The sequence below is a fragment of the Lissotriton vulgaris genome, chromosome 2_1 (assembly GCF_964263255.1).
Source record: "Lissotriton vulgaris chromosome 2_1, aLisVul1.2, whole genome shotgun sequence".
Taxonomy (NCBI): domain Eukaryota; kingdom Metazoa; phylum Chordata; class Amphibia; order Caudata; family Salamandridae; genus Lissotriton; species Lissotriton vulgaris.
Genome location: NC_141687.1, coordinates 1,305,163,867 through 1,305,183,641, shown reverse-complemented (window position 1 = coordinate 1,305,183,641; position 19,775 = coordinate 1,305,163,867). Strand labels below are relative to the sequence as shown.

Below are 19,775 nucleotides of genomic sequence, written 5' to 3'. Positions count from 1 at the left end.
TTCCAGCACCCCTCACCCCACTCACACCTTGTCCTCTGGTCCTCCTGTGCTGTTCGCAATTTAATGGAGCTATTGTAGGCCAGATTTTCTAGGATAACCAATGCAGTTTTAAAATGTATTCTCAGATATGGGTTTCCACACCACTGACTCGTCATTCCCTCTCACTGTCCTTGGTACGCAAACCCTACATGGTCCCCTTGACACCACGCTGTTCCTTGCCTGCCCTCTTGTGAGTCTTGACAGGCAACATACATGGTCTCCAGCCATCACTCTGCACATTTCCCCTAGCTTCACTTGTCAGGAAATGCCTCTGTTGTCTCCAGCATCCACTGTGCTAATTTCCTGTGACAGACAGTACCTAGGTGGCCCCCATGCTCCACTCTGCTTATTTTACCAGCTGCTGCATACAGGAGAGACCTATGTTGTCTCCTGACTCAACTCCTCTTGATTCTCCTTGGTGGTCTTGACAGGCAACACTCATATGACCTAGGCTTTATCAGCCTATTCTTCATAGATACTATTGACAGGCAATGCCTATGCGGTCTCCAGCTGCCACTCTCCTCATTCCCACTGGCTACTCCTGATTGGAAATATCTACGCGGTATCCACATCCCACTTTGCTACTCTTGCCTGTCAATGTCTACATAGCCACCCTCAATGCTGTTATTTTGTTTATCCATCCTTGACAGGCAATACTCATGTGGTCTCCAGCATTGCCTCTCATAATTTCCTCAGCCACTGTTCACAGGGAAAGCCTATGTGGTCTCAAGACTGAGCTCTGTGCAGCTGCCTTTGCTACTCTTGACAAGAAATGATTTCATGGTCTCCAGCATTCATCTGTTCATTCTCCTTTACTACTAGAGTCAGGCCATGTCTTTATAACCTCTAGCTACTCTGCTCATTGCGCCTAAATTATATACCCTAACTTAGGGCTGAGCAGAAGTCTGCTGAAATCTGCGGAATGCCACTTAGTACTCCACAAACTCCACCAACCCCTATAAATCACCTGTCTTGTTTCACATTGAAATATGAGAGCCCCCTATCGCCTAGGTGATGCTTTAAAATGTAAGATATTGTGTGTAGGTTTGAGAGATCTGCACATCACAGCTGAGTATTTTTCTCAGCATTCACACGAGTGCGGAGTTTTTAATGGAATGGCTCAATATTCTCAAATGTAATGTTAAGTCAAAGAAAGCCTTGAAAAGTCTCTATTAGTGTCGAACACATCAGCTGCTCGATAGGAAAATAAACTGGATAAATGGCTCATATGATCATGAAACATCCTAATGATGGTTCAAAATGATTTACCCTAAAATATGGCAATCTCTTTGAAAAATGACTAAGTGCTTTAATGTGCATGCAATTCTTTCTCTATTTGTTTTTTAATATATGAATTTCTGAGTATGGGTGGTGGTCCTCAGTCAATACCATAAAATGATTGTAATACTACTTGTATTTATTTAATGTTTGCCATATACTGTGGATGAACACAGAGGGGTTTGTTGCTGAAAAGCAAGTGCCCAGACACACCAGTTTTTTTCCAAGTCCATAAGGGACATTGTAACATGTCATATCACATTTCTTATATTTTTTGTCTCAGAAACACTGTGCAAGGTAGTTCCAGGAAAAGCACATCAGTGCTGGTAGCCCAACCACCATCGCTATTTAACACGACATAGATTTCCTGATTTATGCATCTTGGATAAGGAGGAATTATTGCATCCTTCAGGATACCTTTATGCTGAATTGAGTAGTCTAGTTCATGTAAACGTTTGCACATTTTCATTCTAATGCGTGGTGGAAGACGGGTTCAGAAAAGCTTTACAGTCAAACAACATTGTTTTCATAATTTCATTCCCATCAGGAAAGACAGAATGCCTCTACTTTAGGAGGGGAAAGCAACTGCCGTATTCTACAAATTCCAGAGCTTTGCTACCTTGAAAGGAACTAGCAAGCAATACAAAAGTAGCTATTAAAGACGTTGCTGTGAAGAATAATACATCCCCATTCATAGACCTGCCAGCAGTCGTTGTCATCCCATCAGGGATCTTCTACATCAAAGGTTACATCAACAAGGATAGACGAATGATGCTTGGGGGGTAAATAGGTCACTGTGTAGCAATGAGTCCAGCAAATCTTTTTGAAAACGTTTTCTTCCCCATTACATCAGAAACAAGGAAAAACTGTTGTGGAAAGCAGGCGCGGCGAAGTAGGGCTCGTTATTTTCTGTTGGACTTTTATTTATTAATATCACATAAATGTCAGGTTTTGAGAAAATACAGCTGTAGTTCATTGTACAGTGCTGCTTCTATAATAATTCAGTCCCTAAGCAACATGCCTTAACAAAGCCAAGTCGTCTTCCCTTTGCTACCAGGCACCGTCCTATTGGCTTTGCTAGTTTATTTTTCCCTACAGCTGCTGGCTTCTGTAAGTGAAACATATTCATAGAGGCCATCTTGTACAGATATAGCAAAACGTAAACAACTCCTTTAAAAGATGGCCACTTTGCGTGTAACGGAGGTTCTTATATTTTTCAGAAATTTCATTCAAAATGGCTGTGCGATGCGCACATTCATACACAGTGGCCATTTTGGAATAGCTCGGTTTTGTCAATCGATGCTGCGAAGCAAATCCAACAGCACAGTCAAAGACAAGAACGAGGAGCTAGTTTGAACCAGACAGAACGTGATGGCGATGTACAGCTCGTGTCATAACCTGCACTTGGCTTGGGTAGGGGACGTTGTAGGCAGGAGTGGAGCAAAGACAAGAAGATTGCAGCCCCACAGTGGAGGGTTTACGACTGGGAACTACTTAAAGCCCCATATATTCTTTCCCGACATGCCATGGCTTTACAAATAGCACCATGCAGTCAATGGCACCATTGAACAAATACGAACAGCCATTGACTAAAGAGGGTTGAGCAACAGCACATTCTTCTGTGTTCTATGTATGCATATTTTTATTGGCAACATGGGCTCACTGATAAATAGCAACAGCTGTCAAGATCTAAAAAGGGTAACAGATGATAAAACTTCTTCCACGCACTTTTGGCTAACACATAGGGTAGTATAGAATATGGGAAAAGAGAATCCAGGCAAGTGACAATCAACCAGAAAAGATGTAATACCTTAGTACTCAAATTGCTCGTGAAATATTTAGCTTCTCAGAATGGACTTTCTAGCTTTTTTTAGACGACAAAAAAAGAAGCAGTAGTGTCGGTGGTTTCAACAATGTGTATCTAAAAATGTGAACATTTTCTTCGTTGTGTGGTCTGGCCTTTGGTTTGAGATGCCTGTCATCATCATCAATAGCTTTATTTCGGAAACGTTGTGTAATAAAAGCATTTTTTAACATTTGTACAAAGGATAAAAACATAGATTCCTATTAACAAACCTTTAAGTACAACAAGTTAACTAGAGATGTGATTACGCAGCATTTTAACACAATTAAAAAAAACTAGAAATAAGATAAATAGCACGAAAACGTACTTTCATGAAAAATATGCACAGATTAAAACGAATTCATGCCCTAACAAGTACCCAAGATAGAAATTGTACAATGGCGCAGATAAAAGTAATATATAAAACAGTTAATCTCAGCCATTTTATATAAAGTGCGGGTGTTATGTCCATCATGAAAAATGTTCTAAATTAAAAACGGTGTACAACTAATCTACAAGATTATTAAATAGGACATTACATTTTTATTGCCACATAGATGGAGCAAGGCCTAGGGTAAAGTCACCCCTAGCAGAGCGTAGTGCCTAAGTAGCCAAGCATGGCTCAAAAACGTGGCCACCTCGCAGGAAAAGAGGACACTAGGTTAAGATTTTAAAATGTGGAGGGCTGCCCGAGGATCATGTGTGCCCATGCCACTGCAAACGGGTCTCAGCCAATTGGATCTAGCAATCCTATACGGTGGGCAGGCGAACATGACATGGGCAACACTCTCCAGCAGGGCTCCACAACAAGGGCAGCTTTCAGTTCTATTATTTACTGAGTGCCGCTTTGATGTAACAGCATTAACAGGGAGTGAGCCAAACCTGAACTGGATATACAAGGGCCCTATCCCGTGGGACCTGAATCACGTCCAGGCAAGGCTCTAAGCCTCAGCTATGCTTGACCATGAGGAATTCATCTGTTAATCTCCCCCTATCTGGGTAGCTATGCTCCTGTTGGTCAACCCAATCCCAATAATGGTTTTTAAGTTCCTCCTTGCTCAGAGGGATTTGGGTGTCCCAGGACTCTTTGAGGCCAAGTCGTATAATAGTTTTCTTTAGCACGATATACAATTGACCCTGTTGCCTACATATAAGTTTGATACCTCTGTTAGGGCTGCAGCGTAGTTGGCAAGTTTAGTGGCACGCCTCAGCCAAGCCAAGAAGCATAATGGGCGAAGCTTGATGATATCCTTAATCGACCATCTGCCCATGTCATACTTTAAAGGTGTTACTGGGGTATTGCATGGAACTGATACCAAATCCACTTGTGCTCAGACTTACTTAGTTCTTCGACATTTTCAAACCCCCATAGCTTTATTTATTTTATTTATTTATTTATAGAGTTTTGTATAGCGCGGACAAGACCCGTGGGTATCAGAGCGCTTCACATGTGATATAAATTACAGACATTATGAAGGCAATTGTAACAACATATATATATGACGTATAAGACACTGAGATAAGTTGTAAGGGGTAGATTACAGACATTATGGAGGCAATTGTAACAACAGATATATATGACATATAAAACGCTAGGATAATCTGTAAGGGAGATTATAAGTAAGAGTTCTTTCGCCCATCCAGTTAGTAGTAGGAGGTGGGTGAGGTATGGTTATATAGTATAACAGTGCAAATAACATGTGTAAATAGCATTAAGGAGTAAAGAGTGTTGCCATGTAACCAGGATCCTGGCAATAAAACATAATGAGGTAGAGCGTATATAGTATTATCTGAGAGATTATCGATATCGGGTCATATACGTTTGAGGTAGTAGTAAAGTGTGTGGCCAAGGTTTAAACATGAAATCAGTCAATTGGCAGATAATTGATCTTCAGGAAGTTTAGGTTGAGGCCTTCTCTCTTTGGTGTAGATGTTTTCATCACTAATCTGTACGCTACTCTATGAGAGGTATTTGCTCATCATGTGGTTCTTCAGTTCGCGTTTGAATGTTATCAAATTTTGAATCTTCCTGATGTTCGGAGGTATTGAGTTCCAGACTCTGGGGGCGGCTCCTGAGAACGCTCGGTCGTAAGTCTTTTTCTTCCGGAAAAAGGCTGGCCTCAGTAGCAGTTCGTTGACGCTTCTAGTTGGTCTGTTGCCTCCCGATAGCTTAATTTTCTTGGCCAGGTATCTCGGCGTGTTGCAGTGAACTGCTCGGTGGGTAATACAGGCCATCTTCATTTGGATTCTGGCCTCATAGGGTAGCCAGTTTAGTGTTTTCAGGTGAGGAGATATGTGATCGAATTTCCTCGATCCCGTGATCAGTCTTGCCGCTGCATTGAGACAGGCTTTTAGTGGTGCTGTGGATGTTTTCGGTAGTCCCGCTAACGTGGTGCAACCGTATTCGATCCTTGAAATAACTAGGGATTGTACAGCCAGTTTTAGGTCTGCCTTTGAGATGTATGGTTTCAGTTTTCTTAAATAGTTCAGATGGAAGCGGGCGCTCTTGGCCATTGAGTTTATGTGGTCTTTCATGTTCAGATTCTCATCTAGGGTAATTCCCAGTGATTTTGCTGAATTGACTAGGGTCGGGGTGCAGTCCAACGCGGTCACCAGTTTTGTCAATCCCTTTACCTCAGGACGGTTCTTCGTCTGTGAAATTAACAGGAATTCAGTTTTATGGGCATTTAGTTTCAGATGGTTCGTAGTTAACCACTGTAGAGCTCTCTTTAGTGTCTTGTTCATTAGGTCAATGTCAGCAAGGGAGGGCTGAGCTAACTGCCTCAGCTTCATACACTACAAGAGCCGGGGCAACCGGCTTACTGTACGAGGAACCATGTTCTTTGATTATTGCCCTGGTTACCCATTTGTTGTTTATGAGCATTTTTGCAAGATGAGGCCCCCATTGCATTTTTATCAGAGAGTCGAAAACCCAGGTACTCGAAAGTGCTAACTCTCTCCGGGGGGGATGTCATTCAAGGTAAGATTATTCCTAAAGGTTTTATGGGAGTTAAAAGCCATGATCCTCATTTTAGTGGTGTTGATGACTAAACCTCGTGATTCACAAAAGGACTGGTAATTTTTGAAGCCCAGGTAGGGTCTTTGACACTAATAAGGTGTAGTCAGCGAACAGGAGCATTGGCACTTTGTCGCCCTCCAGGATTGGGGCATCAGCTGGATCTTCCTGGAGGAACCTTACCACTCCGTTCACGTATAAGGAAATCAGGGTGGGGGCCACAACACAACCCTGGCGGACTCCCTTGCCAACGGGAATCTGCTCAGTTAGCTGACCTTGGGCGCCCCATCTCACCTGGGCATAGGTGTTCTCATGGAGACGAATCAATAGATTGAGAATTAACGATGGAACGCCCATGTCTCCAAGAGTCTACCACAATTTGGTCCTAGGAACCAGATCGAATGCCGTCTTAAGATCAATGTATGCCAGGTAGAGACAGCCCTTCCCAATAAGCACCACCTTCCAAAATATGAGCAGAAGCCTGAATGCCTGGTCGATCGTCTCAGTGCTGGCCCTGAACCCCGCCTGGGAGGTGCAATCAAGTATTTTCAAGACAAAATGTACCATCATTTAGTAATATTTAAATAATGTTCCAAAACACAGCTTAACTAGATGAAAAGGCAAGACATACACATGAGTATCGGCATCTCCCACTGAAGGTATGGCTCCAACTGACTTGATCACGTGACCGACAACATAGACCAGGGAAAGATAAATGATGGTCCTGTGGAGGCAGTAAAGAAAACGTATAAATCACCAGAAACAGTACTTAATGTTGCAACATGGACATTCCAAGCTTTCAAGAAACATACTAGCATCCTAGTGGGTATTTGAATGCCAAGCGAGGTCCCCGATCTGATAGTTCCAAAGACGTATACTAGATAATTAGGTTGGGATTCAAAAAACTTTCCTTTTATGCACCTCACATTCAACAATTTGATCCATCAGTACATGTTTAAACTTTTCACTCTGACATCCAATATGCACATCACATCATGAAGCACAAATCAAATCAAATTAAAAATAGACAAGGTATTTAATTTGAAAGCGCGTGCAGCAGAACCCCAGGTTTGATAATATGTACGATGGCAGAATTGTTTAATGCAATTCAATATTTGTCTGAATTTTATTTTAGTTTATTGTATTTTATTTAATTTTTTGCACTTGTGAAACTTGGGTGTGACTTCAAAGGTCCCTAAAAATATGTCCATGACATAAGGGAAGATATAGAAATAAATACAATATAACAAAATAAACATTCAGAGAGCATTTATAAGATTGAAGGAAGTGTACCTGATTTAATACTGTGTAGTCAGAAGTGAGCTTTCTTGGGTAAAAGTGAGCACAATGGGCCAGATGTACTAAAGTTTGAATTGAATTATGGATAGTGTTTTGTATACCATATGCAATGAGAACCAAGAGTTTTTGCACTGTGCTGGGTGTTATCATCTGGTACTGTGTAAAATGTCAGCGTCCCTGGATTCACACAAATCCTGCCCCACAAACATTAATGAGGCAAAATTCTGTCTGTGAATCTTGTGAATGGCTGAAAAGGACCTGCGTCAATGTGTTCACATGTGCAATGTGCCGTGAACTGTCAACTTCACATGTATAATTCCAGAAAGCAAGGACTTCATAAAATCGGGGAATTCATTAACTTTTTTCAAGGAAGGTGGATGTGACCTTTGTCAATGAGGAATGCATAAGACAAGCCCAAAGGGCCAAGTTATTTCAAGAGTGTACTGTCCCTGTCCGCACCATGGTGCACCTTGTACTAAGGGCGGCGGGTGCAACCAGGGACAGGGCAGCCAATTACAGATATTGCACTGCCCGCAGATTATGGCTAGCACGGGTGCCGTACATTACTGAAAGAGAGCATGGCTAGTTGAAACAGGCAATCAGTTCTTCATAGTACAAGTGACACATAGCACAGAGAATACATTGCAAAGGGGCAAGAGATTATGTTCAATGCAGGCAAACTGAGTGACTGCATCGGCATGCATGGGGATATCTCGGAGGTTCATTGACCCCTTGCCTCCTTTCAAACGGGACTCTGGGGGGGTGGGGGTGAACTGACGTTTTGTGGCACACACTGATGGACTCTTTGCCTCTGTGCCAGCCACATTTGATCTCTCATTTATATAGGGTCTCATGCAAATGAGAAAGAACACCCTTAGAATCTTGAGAGCACTATATGTGAGTCAATCAAATCTATGTCATTGAATGAGTTGCATAAGCTAAATGCATTGGGGTGCAAAAAATTGGGGGCATTCTCTTGTTGCACCCCCAGGGCACTTATGGCACAGAAAGGCAGAGGCAGGTAATCCTGTGCACCTCTAAGCAGTAGGGAATATGTCATGTTGAAACAACCAGGGGGCTGTAACGTCCTGAAGAGGGACTCAGCAATATTTTAAAAGATATCAGCATGAGGTTAGGTCAATTAGTTTGGTATATCAGAACCTGAGTGTATCCAAATCAGGCTACTGAGCAAGGTGCCAGACAGACACAAATGTGTGCATTGTGTAGGGTCTGATATAACAAACCAGTTGATGACCTTCATGCAACCAACGGGAGAACTTTTGTTAGTCACTTAATTTGAGCACTGCTAAAGCTCTGATTTAGTAATCCAATAGACATAGTAATCTATCGGAATTGGAATTGTATTATGTAGTACTTACTTCCCCAGACAAGGCTTTGAAGCACCTTAAGCCAGGAAGCACGCTGATCCAGAACTCAAGTTAGGGGTTAGTCCAATGTTATTGGCTTTTGTTAGTTATCAGTTATTGTCAGTTATTGTAATTAATTTTGTGCACCCAATCAAATTGTTCCATGCACTTACTCCAGTTACTGCGTGCTTGTTTAAGCAGATGGCTGGTGAGGTTAATAGATACACTGGAAGAGATTAGGTATTATTGTTAGGTTGCAGCGTTATGATTTTCAAAGAAGAGGTTTTGATCTTTGAAAAGAGTTGTTGGCAATTTGTAGAAATGAAATAATAGAGATTAAGGCAAAAATGCATGTGACTTAGAATAGGTTGTGCTCAGAAGAGGCATGCAAAGAAGAAGGGAATGAGGACAGATGAAAGTCAGAAGGTTAATGGCCAGTTTTTCATGCATTGTTTTAGGCATACAGAGGATGCTCTTTAAAACAGAATGCAATTTGAGGATGCACGTTTTCCAAAGAAACTGCATTATTTGCATGTACGATAGTGCGATATTAGGACCTTTTTGATAGGTACTAGAATCAGGCAAATAGTCTGTCTGCTGCTAGACTTCCACTGGACCACAGCTCTGCAAAGTTAGATGATCAGCTCAGGGGGCGGAACTATTGGGACCCTAAGGCTGTGCTCACATGAAGCAGTAGCCTCAAGATCATAGCAATGTGAGAAAATATATGGGTATATCAAGCAAACATTGAAAAAGAGACTCTACAAATGTTGTAGCTGGTGTCTTCTGATGTTCATGATCAAGTTAGCTCACAACATTAATTACAAAGCAAATTGGGATCCATTTGGATGTCTCTGGTTTGACAAGATGGAGAGGGAGAGCAGCTTCCCCAGACAGCGGAAGTGTATTGTTGGCATCTGGAGGGTGGAGATCCAGACATGAGCTGAGGAGAAAGTTGACAGGGCTTTGTTTAGAAATTCACTGAAGACTTTGTTAGCAATGGGCTGCACTTCGGTAGATGAGAAGGGCGGATCATGTTGTGCAAGGTGAAGAGAGCCCTTAAAGTGAGCTCCAGCTTTTTGTCTTCCTTGATGGCACTTTCAGTTGAGCTGATGACAGCCACGTGCACAATCCTCACACCCTTTTGTGCCACTGTTGTATTTGGCCCAGGCATCATCCTGCACAAAAATTGTCTCTATAGAGAAGTCTGGAAAAGGTATTTGAAAGGAGAATTTCCCCCAAACCAGTTCCACAGTATGGATGTACTTGCAACCTGACTCAAGTTGGAGTTCTGTTTTTATAACCACAACTTCCTTGCCCCTCACTAAGAATTGGTGGTAAATGTAGGCTCTACATACAGGTGTGGTTCAAACAAGAGCACTGTGCTGTGGCGGAATTAAAATTTATACATATCAATACTGATGAAAAGTCAGAAAGCCGCCATCACTCAGTAAGTGAGAGTGCAATTCCTTAAGGGTATGCCGTATCCCTTGTGAAGCACCACATCTTTGAAAATTTTGATTTGATATCATTTGCTTAATTATGACTGCAAATTACCTACAACTTTCATTACCTTTATGACTTCTTCACATTTACCATACTGAGACACAGTCAACTTTTTGTGTATGATTTTGAAATATCATCTGCTATTTTATACTGAAAACTTCATCGTTCTTTATGGAACCAAAAACGTTTTTTATATTCTTTCAGTGTGAGAAAACATAAAAAGACACAAGTACTGTGATACTAAAATATGCATTCTTAGAGAAAAAGTATACAACATTACTAGAAATTCTCTATGGTGTAGTACGTTTGGAGAGACATGCAGAAACTTCTGTTTATGAATGCGAGCAATCGATTTTGCATGATCTATTAACAATGTGCCTGCATTACCATGAAGCCAGTGAATCGAAAACCAAACGTTTTTGGCGAACCTGGTCCTGCGAACATGTAAGATCGAAAACATTTGATCATACATAATGGGGTACAATTTTCATAGTATACAGTTATACTCCTTCTTTCATAAGTAATTATAGTTCTAATAATGTAGTGATTGAGATAAATCTCTCAGATAACATTGGGTAATGGACACTATTACTGAACTGGACTCTCAACACCAGCAACACTAAATTTGTTCACCTCAAATGCCTGTTTTTCTATCAAAGTCTTTAAGCCTAGGATTAGCACAGTGCCATCCACGCCGAGATCGAAAGGGACATTTTACAGCTTGGCAAGGATAGCATTGTGCTAATCCTAGGCTTAAAGACGTTGCTGTGGAAATGGCAAAAGACTTTGTCCCTTTCTATCTCAGCGTGGATGGCACTGTGCTAAACCTATGCTTACAGACTTTGATAGAAAAGCAGACATTTGAGGTGAACAAATTTAGAGTGTCGCGGGTGTTGAGAGTGCTCTATATTGGAGCTGCTTTCCACATAAACTTGAGAACTGCCCAGAGGTCTATGCTTCTATTTTTGCATAATTTATGCATCCCTCTATGCCTGAAAAGGTTTTGTTTTGATATGTATATACACACATACATAGATACATTACCTACTGGCGGTCGCCAGTAGGTAGTTATAGTTAGGACCTAGTTTCCATAGGAAATCCGCAACATTCTATTGAGAATAACTTTGGCGCCGGTGGACGAATCTTTGCGAATTTCTCAAAGAAGTGGCCTGCTCTGCTCCACTCCGCTCCTTCCCTGAAAGTTTGGGGGGGATTCGTCAAGTGGGGGCTGAGATAAAAGGGGGGTCCCAAAACGTGTTTTCCCCATGTTATTTTCCATAGGACGTTTAGACAAGGCTACAGCTCGAACGGCTGAATAGATTTATAAGAAATTTGGTAGAAAGGTAGGGTCCGGCTCGCAGATTACGCTTTTCTTTGAATGGTGTAAATCTGTTCAGTAGTTGCTGAGAAAATTAACTTTGAAAAAAGTATATATTGGGCTACATTGGGCTATATATATGTTAGAGCCCAAATGTAGCCCAATGTAGCCCAATGTAGCCCGATGTAGCCTAATGTAGCCCAAAGATGGGTACCAGAGACAAAAAAACACAAATGTAGCCCAAATATCAGCCAGATGTAGCCCAACTATAGCCCAATGACAGAATGTGAAGTAGTGTGGCTCACTGGTTAGAGGCGGCAGACCCGAGAGCAGAGGACGGCCCGGGACCAGGGTTCGATTCCCGGCGCGGCAGGTTTCTGGACCAGGGTTAGCGGACTCGATAATTCTCTCGCCTCGGTGCCCACTCTGATCAGCGATCACACTCGGCAACTCTGGGCATTAGCTTGCCTCATCTTCACTAACGGCCCCACCAGACCACCGGGGATGCCTGGTCTCACCCTGGAGATACCCATTAAGGGAACATCTCTCAGGGAAGCCAGGAAGGGTTTTGCAGCGGTCGAAGCGCCTTGGGACCCTCCGGGTAAGTAGTGCGCTATATAAATGCCTATACATACATACATACATACAATGTCCCAGAGTGTTCTAAAGAACAACTAGAGTGCTAACAGTCTTACTTATGACAAAAGTATGTCACACCTGAAGTCATCTTGATTGGAATAAAGTGTTAACACTTAAAACATTTAATTTGTAAAGGAATAAAATGAGGGGGTTCATTTTGACATAGAAATTATGATTAGTGCTGAAGAAAGAAAAATTAGGGCACATTTTGAGTGACTTCTCAAATCCTCTTATATTTCATTAAAAAAATTCTGATATGCAGTCTCCCAAGATGGCCACCAGAGACAAAAGAGCCCAAATGTAGCCCAAATATCAGTCAGATGTAGCCCAACTATAGAATGACAGTAGTTGGGACCTAGTTTCCATAGGAAATCTGCAACCTTCTATTGAGAATAACGTTGGCACCGGTGGACGAATCTTTGCGAATTTCTCAAAGAAGATGGCCTGCTCCTCTCCGCTCCTTCCCTGAAAGTTTGGGGGGATTCGTCAAGTGGGGGCTGAGATAAAAGGGGGGACCCAAAACGTGTTTTCCCCATGTTATTTTCTATAGGACGTTTAGAAACGGCTACAGCTCGAACGGCTGAATGGATTTATAAGAAATTTGGTAGAAAGGTAGAGTCCGGCTTGCAGATTACGCTTTTCTTTGAATGGTGTAAATCTGTTCAGTAGTTGCTGAGATATATTGGGCTACATTGGGCTATATATATGTTAGAGCCCAAATGTAGCCCAATGTAGCCCAATGTAGCCCAATGTAGCCCAAAGATGGCCACCAGAGACAAAAAAAACAAATGTAGCCCAAATATCAGCCAGATGTAGCACAACTATAGCCCAATGACAGAATGTCCCAGAGTGTTCTAAAGAACAACTAGAGTGCTAACAGTCTTACTTATGACAAAAGTATGGCACACCTGAAGTCATCTTGATTGGAATAAAGTGTTAACAATTAAAACATTTAATTTGCAAAGGAACAAAATGAGGGGGTTCATTTTGCCATAGAAATTATGATTAGTTCTGAAGAAAGAAAAATTAGGGCACATTTTGAGTGACTTCTCAAATCCTCTTACATTTCATTTAATAAATTCTGATATGCAGTCTCCCAAGATGGCCACCAGAGACAAAAGAGCCCAAATGTAGCCCAAATATCAGCCAGATGTAGCCCAACTATAGCCCAATGACAGTAGTTCAGACCTAGTTTCCATAGGAAATCCGCAACATTCTATTGAGAATACCTTTGGCGCCGGTGGACGAATCTTTGTACATTTCTCAGAGAAGATGGCCTGCTCCGCTCCGCTCCTTCCCTGAAAGTTTGGGGGGGATTTGTCAAGTGGGGGCTGAGATAAAATGGGGGTCCCAAAACGTGTTTTCCCCATGTTATTTTCCATAGGACGTTTAGACACGGCTACAGCTCGAACGGCTGAATGGATTTATAAGAAATTTGGTAGAAAGGTAGAGTCCGGCTCGCAGATTACGCTTTTCTTTGAATGGTGTAAATCTGTTCAGTAGTTGCTGAAAAAATTTACTTTGAAGAAATATATATTGGGCTACATTGGGCTATATATATGTTAGAGCCCAAATGTAGCCCAATGTAGCCCAAAGATGGCCACCAGAGACAAAAAAAACAAATGTAGCTCAAATATCAGCCAGATGTAGCCCAACTATAGCCCAATGACAGAATGTCCCAGAGTGTTCTAAAGAACAACTAGAGCGCTAACAGTCTTACATATGACAAAAGTATGGCACACCTGAAGTCATCTTGATTGGAATAAAGTGTTAACACTTAAAACATTTAATTTGCAAAGAAACAAAATGAGGGGGTTCATTTTGCCATAGAAATTATGATTAGTGCTGAAGAAAGAAAAATGAGGGCACATTTTGAGTGACTTCTCAAATCCCCTTATATTTCATTAAAAAAATTCTAATATGCAGTCTCCCGAGATGGCCTCCAGAGACAAAAGAGCCCAAATGCAGCCCAAATATCAGCCAGATGTAGCCCAACTATAGCCCAAAGACAGTAGTTAGGACCTAGTTTCCATAGGAAATCCGCAACATTCTATTGAGAATAACTTTGGCGCCGGTGGACAAATCTTTGCGAATTTCTCAAAAAAGATGACCTGGTCCGCTCCGCTCCTTCCCTAAAAGTTTGGGGGGGATTCGCCAAGTGGGGGCTGAGATAAAAGGGGGGTCCGAAAACGTGTTTTCCCCATGTTATTTTCCATAGGACATTTAGACACGGCTACAGCTCGAACGGCTGAATGGATTTATAAGAAATTTGGTAGAAAGGTAGAGTCCCGCTCGCAGATTACGCTTTTCTTTGAATGGTGTAAATCTGTTCAGTAGTTGCTGGGAAAATTAACTTTGAAAAAATATATATTGGGCTATATATATGTTAAAGCCCAAATGTAGCCCAATGTAGCCCAATGTAGCCCAAAGATGGCCACCAGAGACAAAAAAAATAAATGTAGCCCAAATATCAGCCAGATGTAGCCCAACTATAGCCCAATGACAGAATGTCCCAGAGTGTTCTAAAGAACAACTAGAGTGGTAACAGTCTTACTTATGACAAATGTATGGCACACCTGAAGTCATCTTGATTGGAATAAAGTGTTAACACTTAAAACATTTAATTTGCAAAGGAACAAAATGAGGGGGTTCATTTTGCCATAGAAATTATGATTAGTGCTGAAGAAAGAAAAATTAGGGCACATTTTGAGTGACTTCTCAAATCCTCTTATATTTCATTTAATAAATTCTGATATGCAGTCTCCCAAGATGGCCACCAGAGACAAAAGAGCCCAAATGTAGCCCAAATATCAGCCAGATGTAGCCCAACTATAGCCCAATGACAGAATGTCCCAGAGTGTTCTAAAGAACAACTAGAACGCTAACAGTCTTACTTATGACAAAAGTATGGCACACCTGAAGTCATCTTGATTGGAATAAAGTGGTAACACTTAATACATTTAATTTGAAAAGGAACAAAATGAGGGGTTTCATTTTGCTATATAAATTTTATATATATATATATATATATATATATATATATATATATATATATATATATATATATATATATATATATATATATATATATATATATATATGTTATGTTATGTTATGTTATTTGTTTATTTCTATAGCGCGCGGCTACTCAAAAAGAGTGTCCCGGCGCTTTATTGGAGAAAGAGACAAAACTGCAACATACAAACATAACACCAGATAAAAAACTAACAGAAGAGTGGGCCAGAGATTCACGGAAGACCGGCTACTGAGTGAACAGCCAAGTTTTAAGGCCTTTCCTAAAAGCCAGTAGGCTGGTGGCTCCCCGCAGGGCCAGTGGTAAAGAGTTCCATAGCTGAGAAGCCAGCAGTCCAAAGGAGCGGCCTCCGAGGCGCGCTTTCTTTACCCGGGGGACAACAGCAAGGTGCAGGGCTTCCGACCTCAGAGACCTGGTCGGATGATAAAAGACCAGTCTCTTTTGGAGGTACTTGGCTCCCTCCTTGTGGAGAGCTTTGTAGGCCAGGGTCAGCGCCTTAAAGGCGATCCTCTTGCGGATAGGAAGCCAGTGTAAAGTTGCCATGAATATATATATATATATTCACTGAAAAAACCATAGGTTTTAAACACGTTATAGTTAGGAAGTAGCATTTAAAAAACCTAAGAAAATTCACTGAAAAAAACATAGGTTTGACACATGTTATAGTTAACTGGACATTTTACTCATATAAAACCAATGAAATTCCCCCGTTATAGTTACTTCAGCTAACTATAACTCGCGCGCCCGCAATGCACTGCTGATGACGTCACATATTATATCACTCATGACATGGTAAGTGACATCACTCATGACATCACTGATGATATCTGAAATAACATCACTAATGAAATCACTGATGACATCATCCTTGTAAAAGAGTGGTAGACCTCCTCTCAGCGTAATATAACCTTTGATACACACATTTAAAAATAGAAGCTAAAATGTTCAAAGCATGAGTGATGTAATATGTAACGTCATCAGCAGTGTATATATAGGTGCCAACCGGCATTTCCACGTCAGACAGGAAAGTGCGATTGAGCGAAGTGATTGACAATTCAAGAACTTACATGCTGGTTGCAAACCCACTTGGGAAAGACTTGAAGCACGCAGGCTTGAATCACGGCAATTCACTGGAATAACACTCAGGACTACACCTACAATCAGGCCACAGTGTTGGCCACGCCCATATTCTCCTTGAAAAGTTGTGCTGATTAACTGCTGGTTTCTTTCACTGCCAAAGCCCAGAACCCCATGAAGAAGTGCTTTCCTTGGCACAAAACGCATTGGGATGGACTAATATGTTGCAACGCTGTCTGCTCCTGTTGATGCCTTCGCTCAATAAAGGTTGCAAGATTTAAACTTACCTGGTGTGGTCCTCTTACAACAGGCAACCTTTTGGCTTGGATAGATGCGGCCCCGCCTGAGCCACGAGAGTAACCCCGCTGCGCTGTGAGCAGCTCTGCGGCGGTGCCAACCGGCATTTCCGCGTCAGACAGGAAAGTGCGATTGAGCGAAGTGAGTGGCAATTCAAGAACTTACATGCTGGTTGCAAACCCACTTGGGAAAGACTTGAAGCATGCAGGCTTGAATCGCGGCGATTCACTGGAATAACACTCAGGGCTACACCTACCATCAGGACACAGTGTTGGCCATGCCCACATGGGCGGAGATATTCTCCTTGAAAAGGTGTGCTGATTAACTGCCGGTTTCTTTCACTGCCAAAGCCCAGAACCCTATGAAGAAGTGCTTTCCTTGGCACGAAACGCGTTGGGATGGACCAATATCTTGCAACGCTATCTGCTCCTGTTGATGCCGTCGCTCAATAAAGGTTGCAAGGTTTAAACTTACCTGGTGTGGTCCTCTTACAACAGGCAACCTTTTGGCTTGGATAGATAGGGCCCCGCCTGAGCCATGAGAGTGACCCCGCTGCGCTGTGCGCAGCTCTGTGGAGGTGCCAACCGGCATTTCCGCGTCAGACAGGAAAGTGCGATTGAGTGAAGTGAGTGGCAATTCAAGAACTTACATGCTGGTTGCAAACCCACTTGGGAAAGACTTGAAGCACGCAGGCTTGAATCACGGCGATTCACTGGAATAACACTCAGGACTACACCTACCATCAGGCCACAGTGTTGGCCATGCCCACATGGGCGGAGATATTCTCCTTGAAAAGGTGTGCTGATTAACTGCCAGTTACTTTCACTGCCAAAGCCCAGAACCCCATGAAGAAGTGCTTTCCTTGGCACGAAACGCGTTGGGATGGACTGATATGTTGCAACGCTGTCTGCTCCTGTTGATGCCGTCGCTCAATAAAGGTTGCAAGATTTAAACTTACCTGGTGTGGTCCTCTTAAAACAGGCAACCTTTTGGATTGGATAGATGCGGCCCCGCCTGAGCTGCGAGAGTGACCCCGCTGTGCTGTGCGCAGCTCTGCGGAGGTGTCAACCCGCATTTCCGCGTCAGACAGGAAAGTGCGATTGAGCGAAGTGAGTGGCAATTCAAGAACTTACATGCTGGTTGCAAACCCACTTGGGAAAGACTTGAAGCACACAGGCTTGAATCACGGCGATTCACTGGAATAAAACTCAGGACTACACCTACCACCAGGCCACAGTGTTGGCCAAGCCCACATGGGCAGAGATATTCTCCTTGAAAAGGTGTGCTGATTAACTGCCAGTTTCTTTCACTGCCAAAGCCCAGAACCCCATGAAGAAGTGCTTTCCTTGGCAGGAAACGGGTTGGGTGGACTAATATGTTGCAACGCTGTCTGCTCCTGTTGATGCCGTCGCTCAATAAAGGTTGCAAGATTTAAACTTACCTGGTGTGGTCCTCTTACAACAGGCAACCTTTTGGCTTGGATAGATGCTGCCCCGCCTGAGCCGCGAGAGTGACCCCGCTGCGCTGTGCGCAGCTCTGCGGAGGTGCCAACCGGCATTTCCGCGTCAGACAGGAAAGTGCGATTGAGCGAAGTGAGTGGCAATTCAAGAACTTACATGCTGGTTGCAAACCCACTTGGGAAAGACTTGAAGCACGCAGGCTTGAATCACGGCGATTCACTGGAATAACACTCAGGACTACACCTACCATCAGGCCACAGTGTTGGCCACGCCCACATGGGCGGAGATATTCTCCTTGAAAAGGTGTGCTGATTAACTGCCGGTTTCTTTCACTGCCAAAGCCCAGAACCCCATGATGAAGTGCTTTCCTTGGCATGAAACGCGTTGGGATGGACTACTATGTTGCAACGCTGTCTGCTCCTGTTGATGCCGTCGCTCAATAAATGTTGCAAGATTTAAACTTACCTGGTGTGGTCCTCTTACAACAGGCAACCTTTTGGCTTGGATATATATATATATATATACCTTTAGAAGACTTTCACTTTCAGATAGAAGGAAATAAATCAAAATGTGTTTAAAGTAGAATGTCAGTGTTTAGTTGAACTCCACTATAGTAGATAACAGAAGGAATAAAGAGTCCTGAAAATGTCTTGACACGTTTCTTTTATGATGTATCTAATGTTAACTCATTATACTCATTATGTTAACAATTAAAATGCCATCTCGATATACAGAGAGAGTGGAGTAATGGCATGTATGACTTCTATTCATTCACTCATTAATGTATTCTTTTATTCAACGAGTCAAAGCAGAAGGGATATATGCTGTATCACACGTACAGAATTCTCCTCCCTAGGTGTTCTAATATAAAAGTTCTAGGTATTTCCATGGTTGGATTATGCACACATAGGTCTATAGGGAATAAAATACAATTCTGTGGGCAGGGATAGTCCATATTGACAAAATCTCTTTTTTATTCCACACAGTGCTTAATTTGTAAAACAATATGTGTCAGGGCCCTCGCCAGAAGGCCATCATAGCTTGCTCCACCGATTGCCCCAATCAGCTCAGCCATCACAGTACCTGCACAACTACTAATCATCACATTGCTACAGGCTGTTCGAAGCCCCCAAAGCTATAAGAATGGCTTGGGTGGCAGGCATTAGTTGTTTTAATATATATTGAATTAATAAAGCATGTGTTCTGCTTATCTCCAAATCACCGTGTCGGTGTTGACAGTTAAGCCCCTGTGCCGAGCATTGGAAACTACAGGTTCAAATTAAGCACAGATCCCACAGGTAGTGATGTAGTCCTGCTTTAAAAATTAGACATTGTATGTTCCAAGTTACAAAATAGAGCAGTAGTTTCTAAACTTTTGACTTTTCAGGACCCCCTCAGAATCACTATTGAAAGCCTGGTACCCCAGCCTAAAAAACATACACAAAATAGAGAAACAAGTACACATCAAACAAATAGACAAGTTATGAAACATGTTATGCAATTCACAAAGAATAAAATACAGAAATCGAAATTTTAATTTTAAAAAGAAGTTTGAGCTTTTTGAAATGTGGTTTTATTTTTAAGTGTTGAAGCAATATGCTA

General features: G+C 42.2%; 1 protein-coding gene across 1 annotated transcript in view; it reads right to left on the bottom strand.

Moving 5' to 3' along the window:
* The window catches only part of SLC15A2 (solute carrier family 15 member 2), a 483,947-nt gene that overhangs the window by 262,985 nt on the left and 201,187 nt on the right, over nt 1-19,775 (bottom strand). Inside the window, exon 5 of the mRNA XM_086957069.1 lies at nt 6,808-6,900. Coding sequence (XP_086813195.1) covers nt 6,808-6,900 — 93 coding nt within the window. The remainder of the gene's footprint in view (nt 1-6,807; nt 6,901-19,775) is intronic.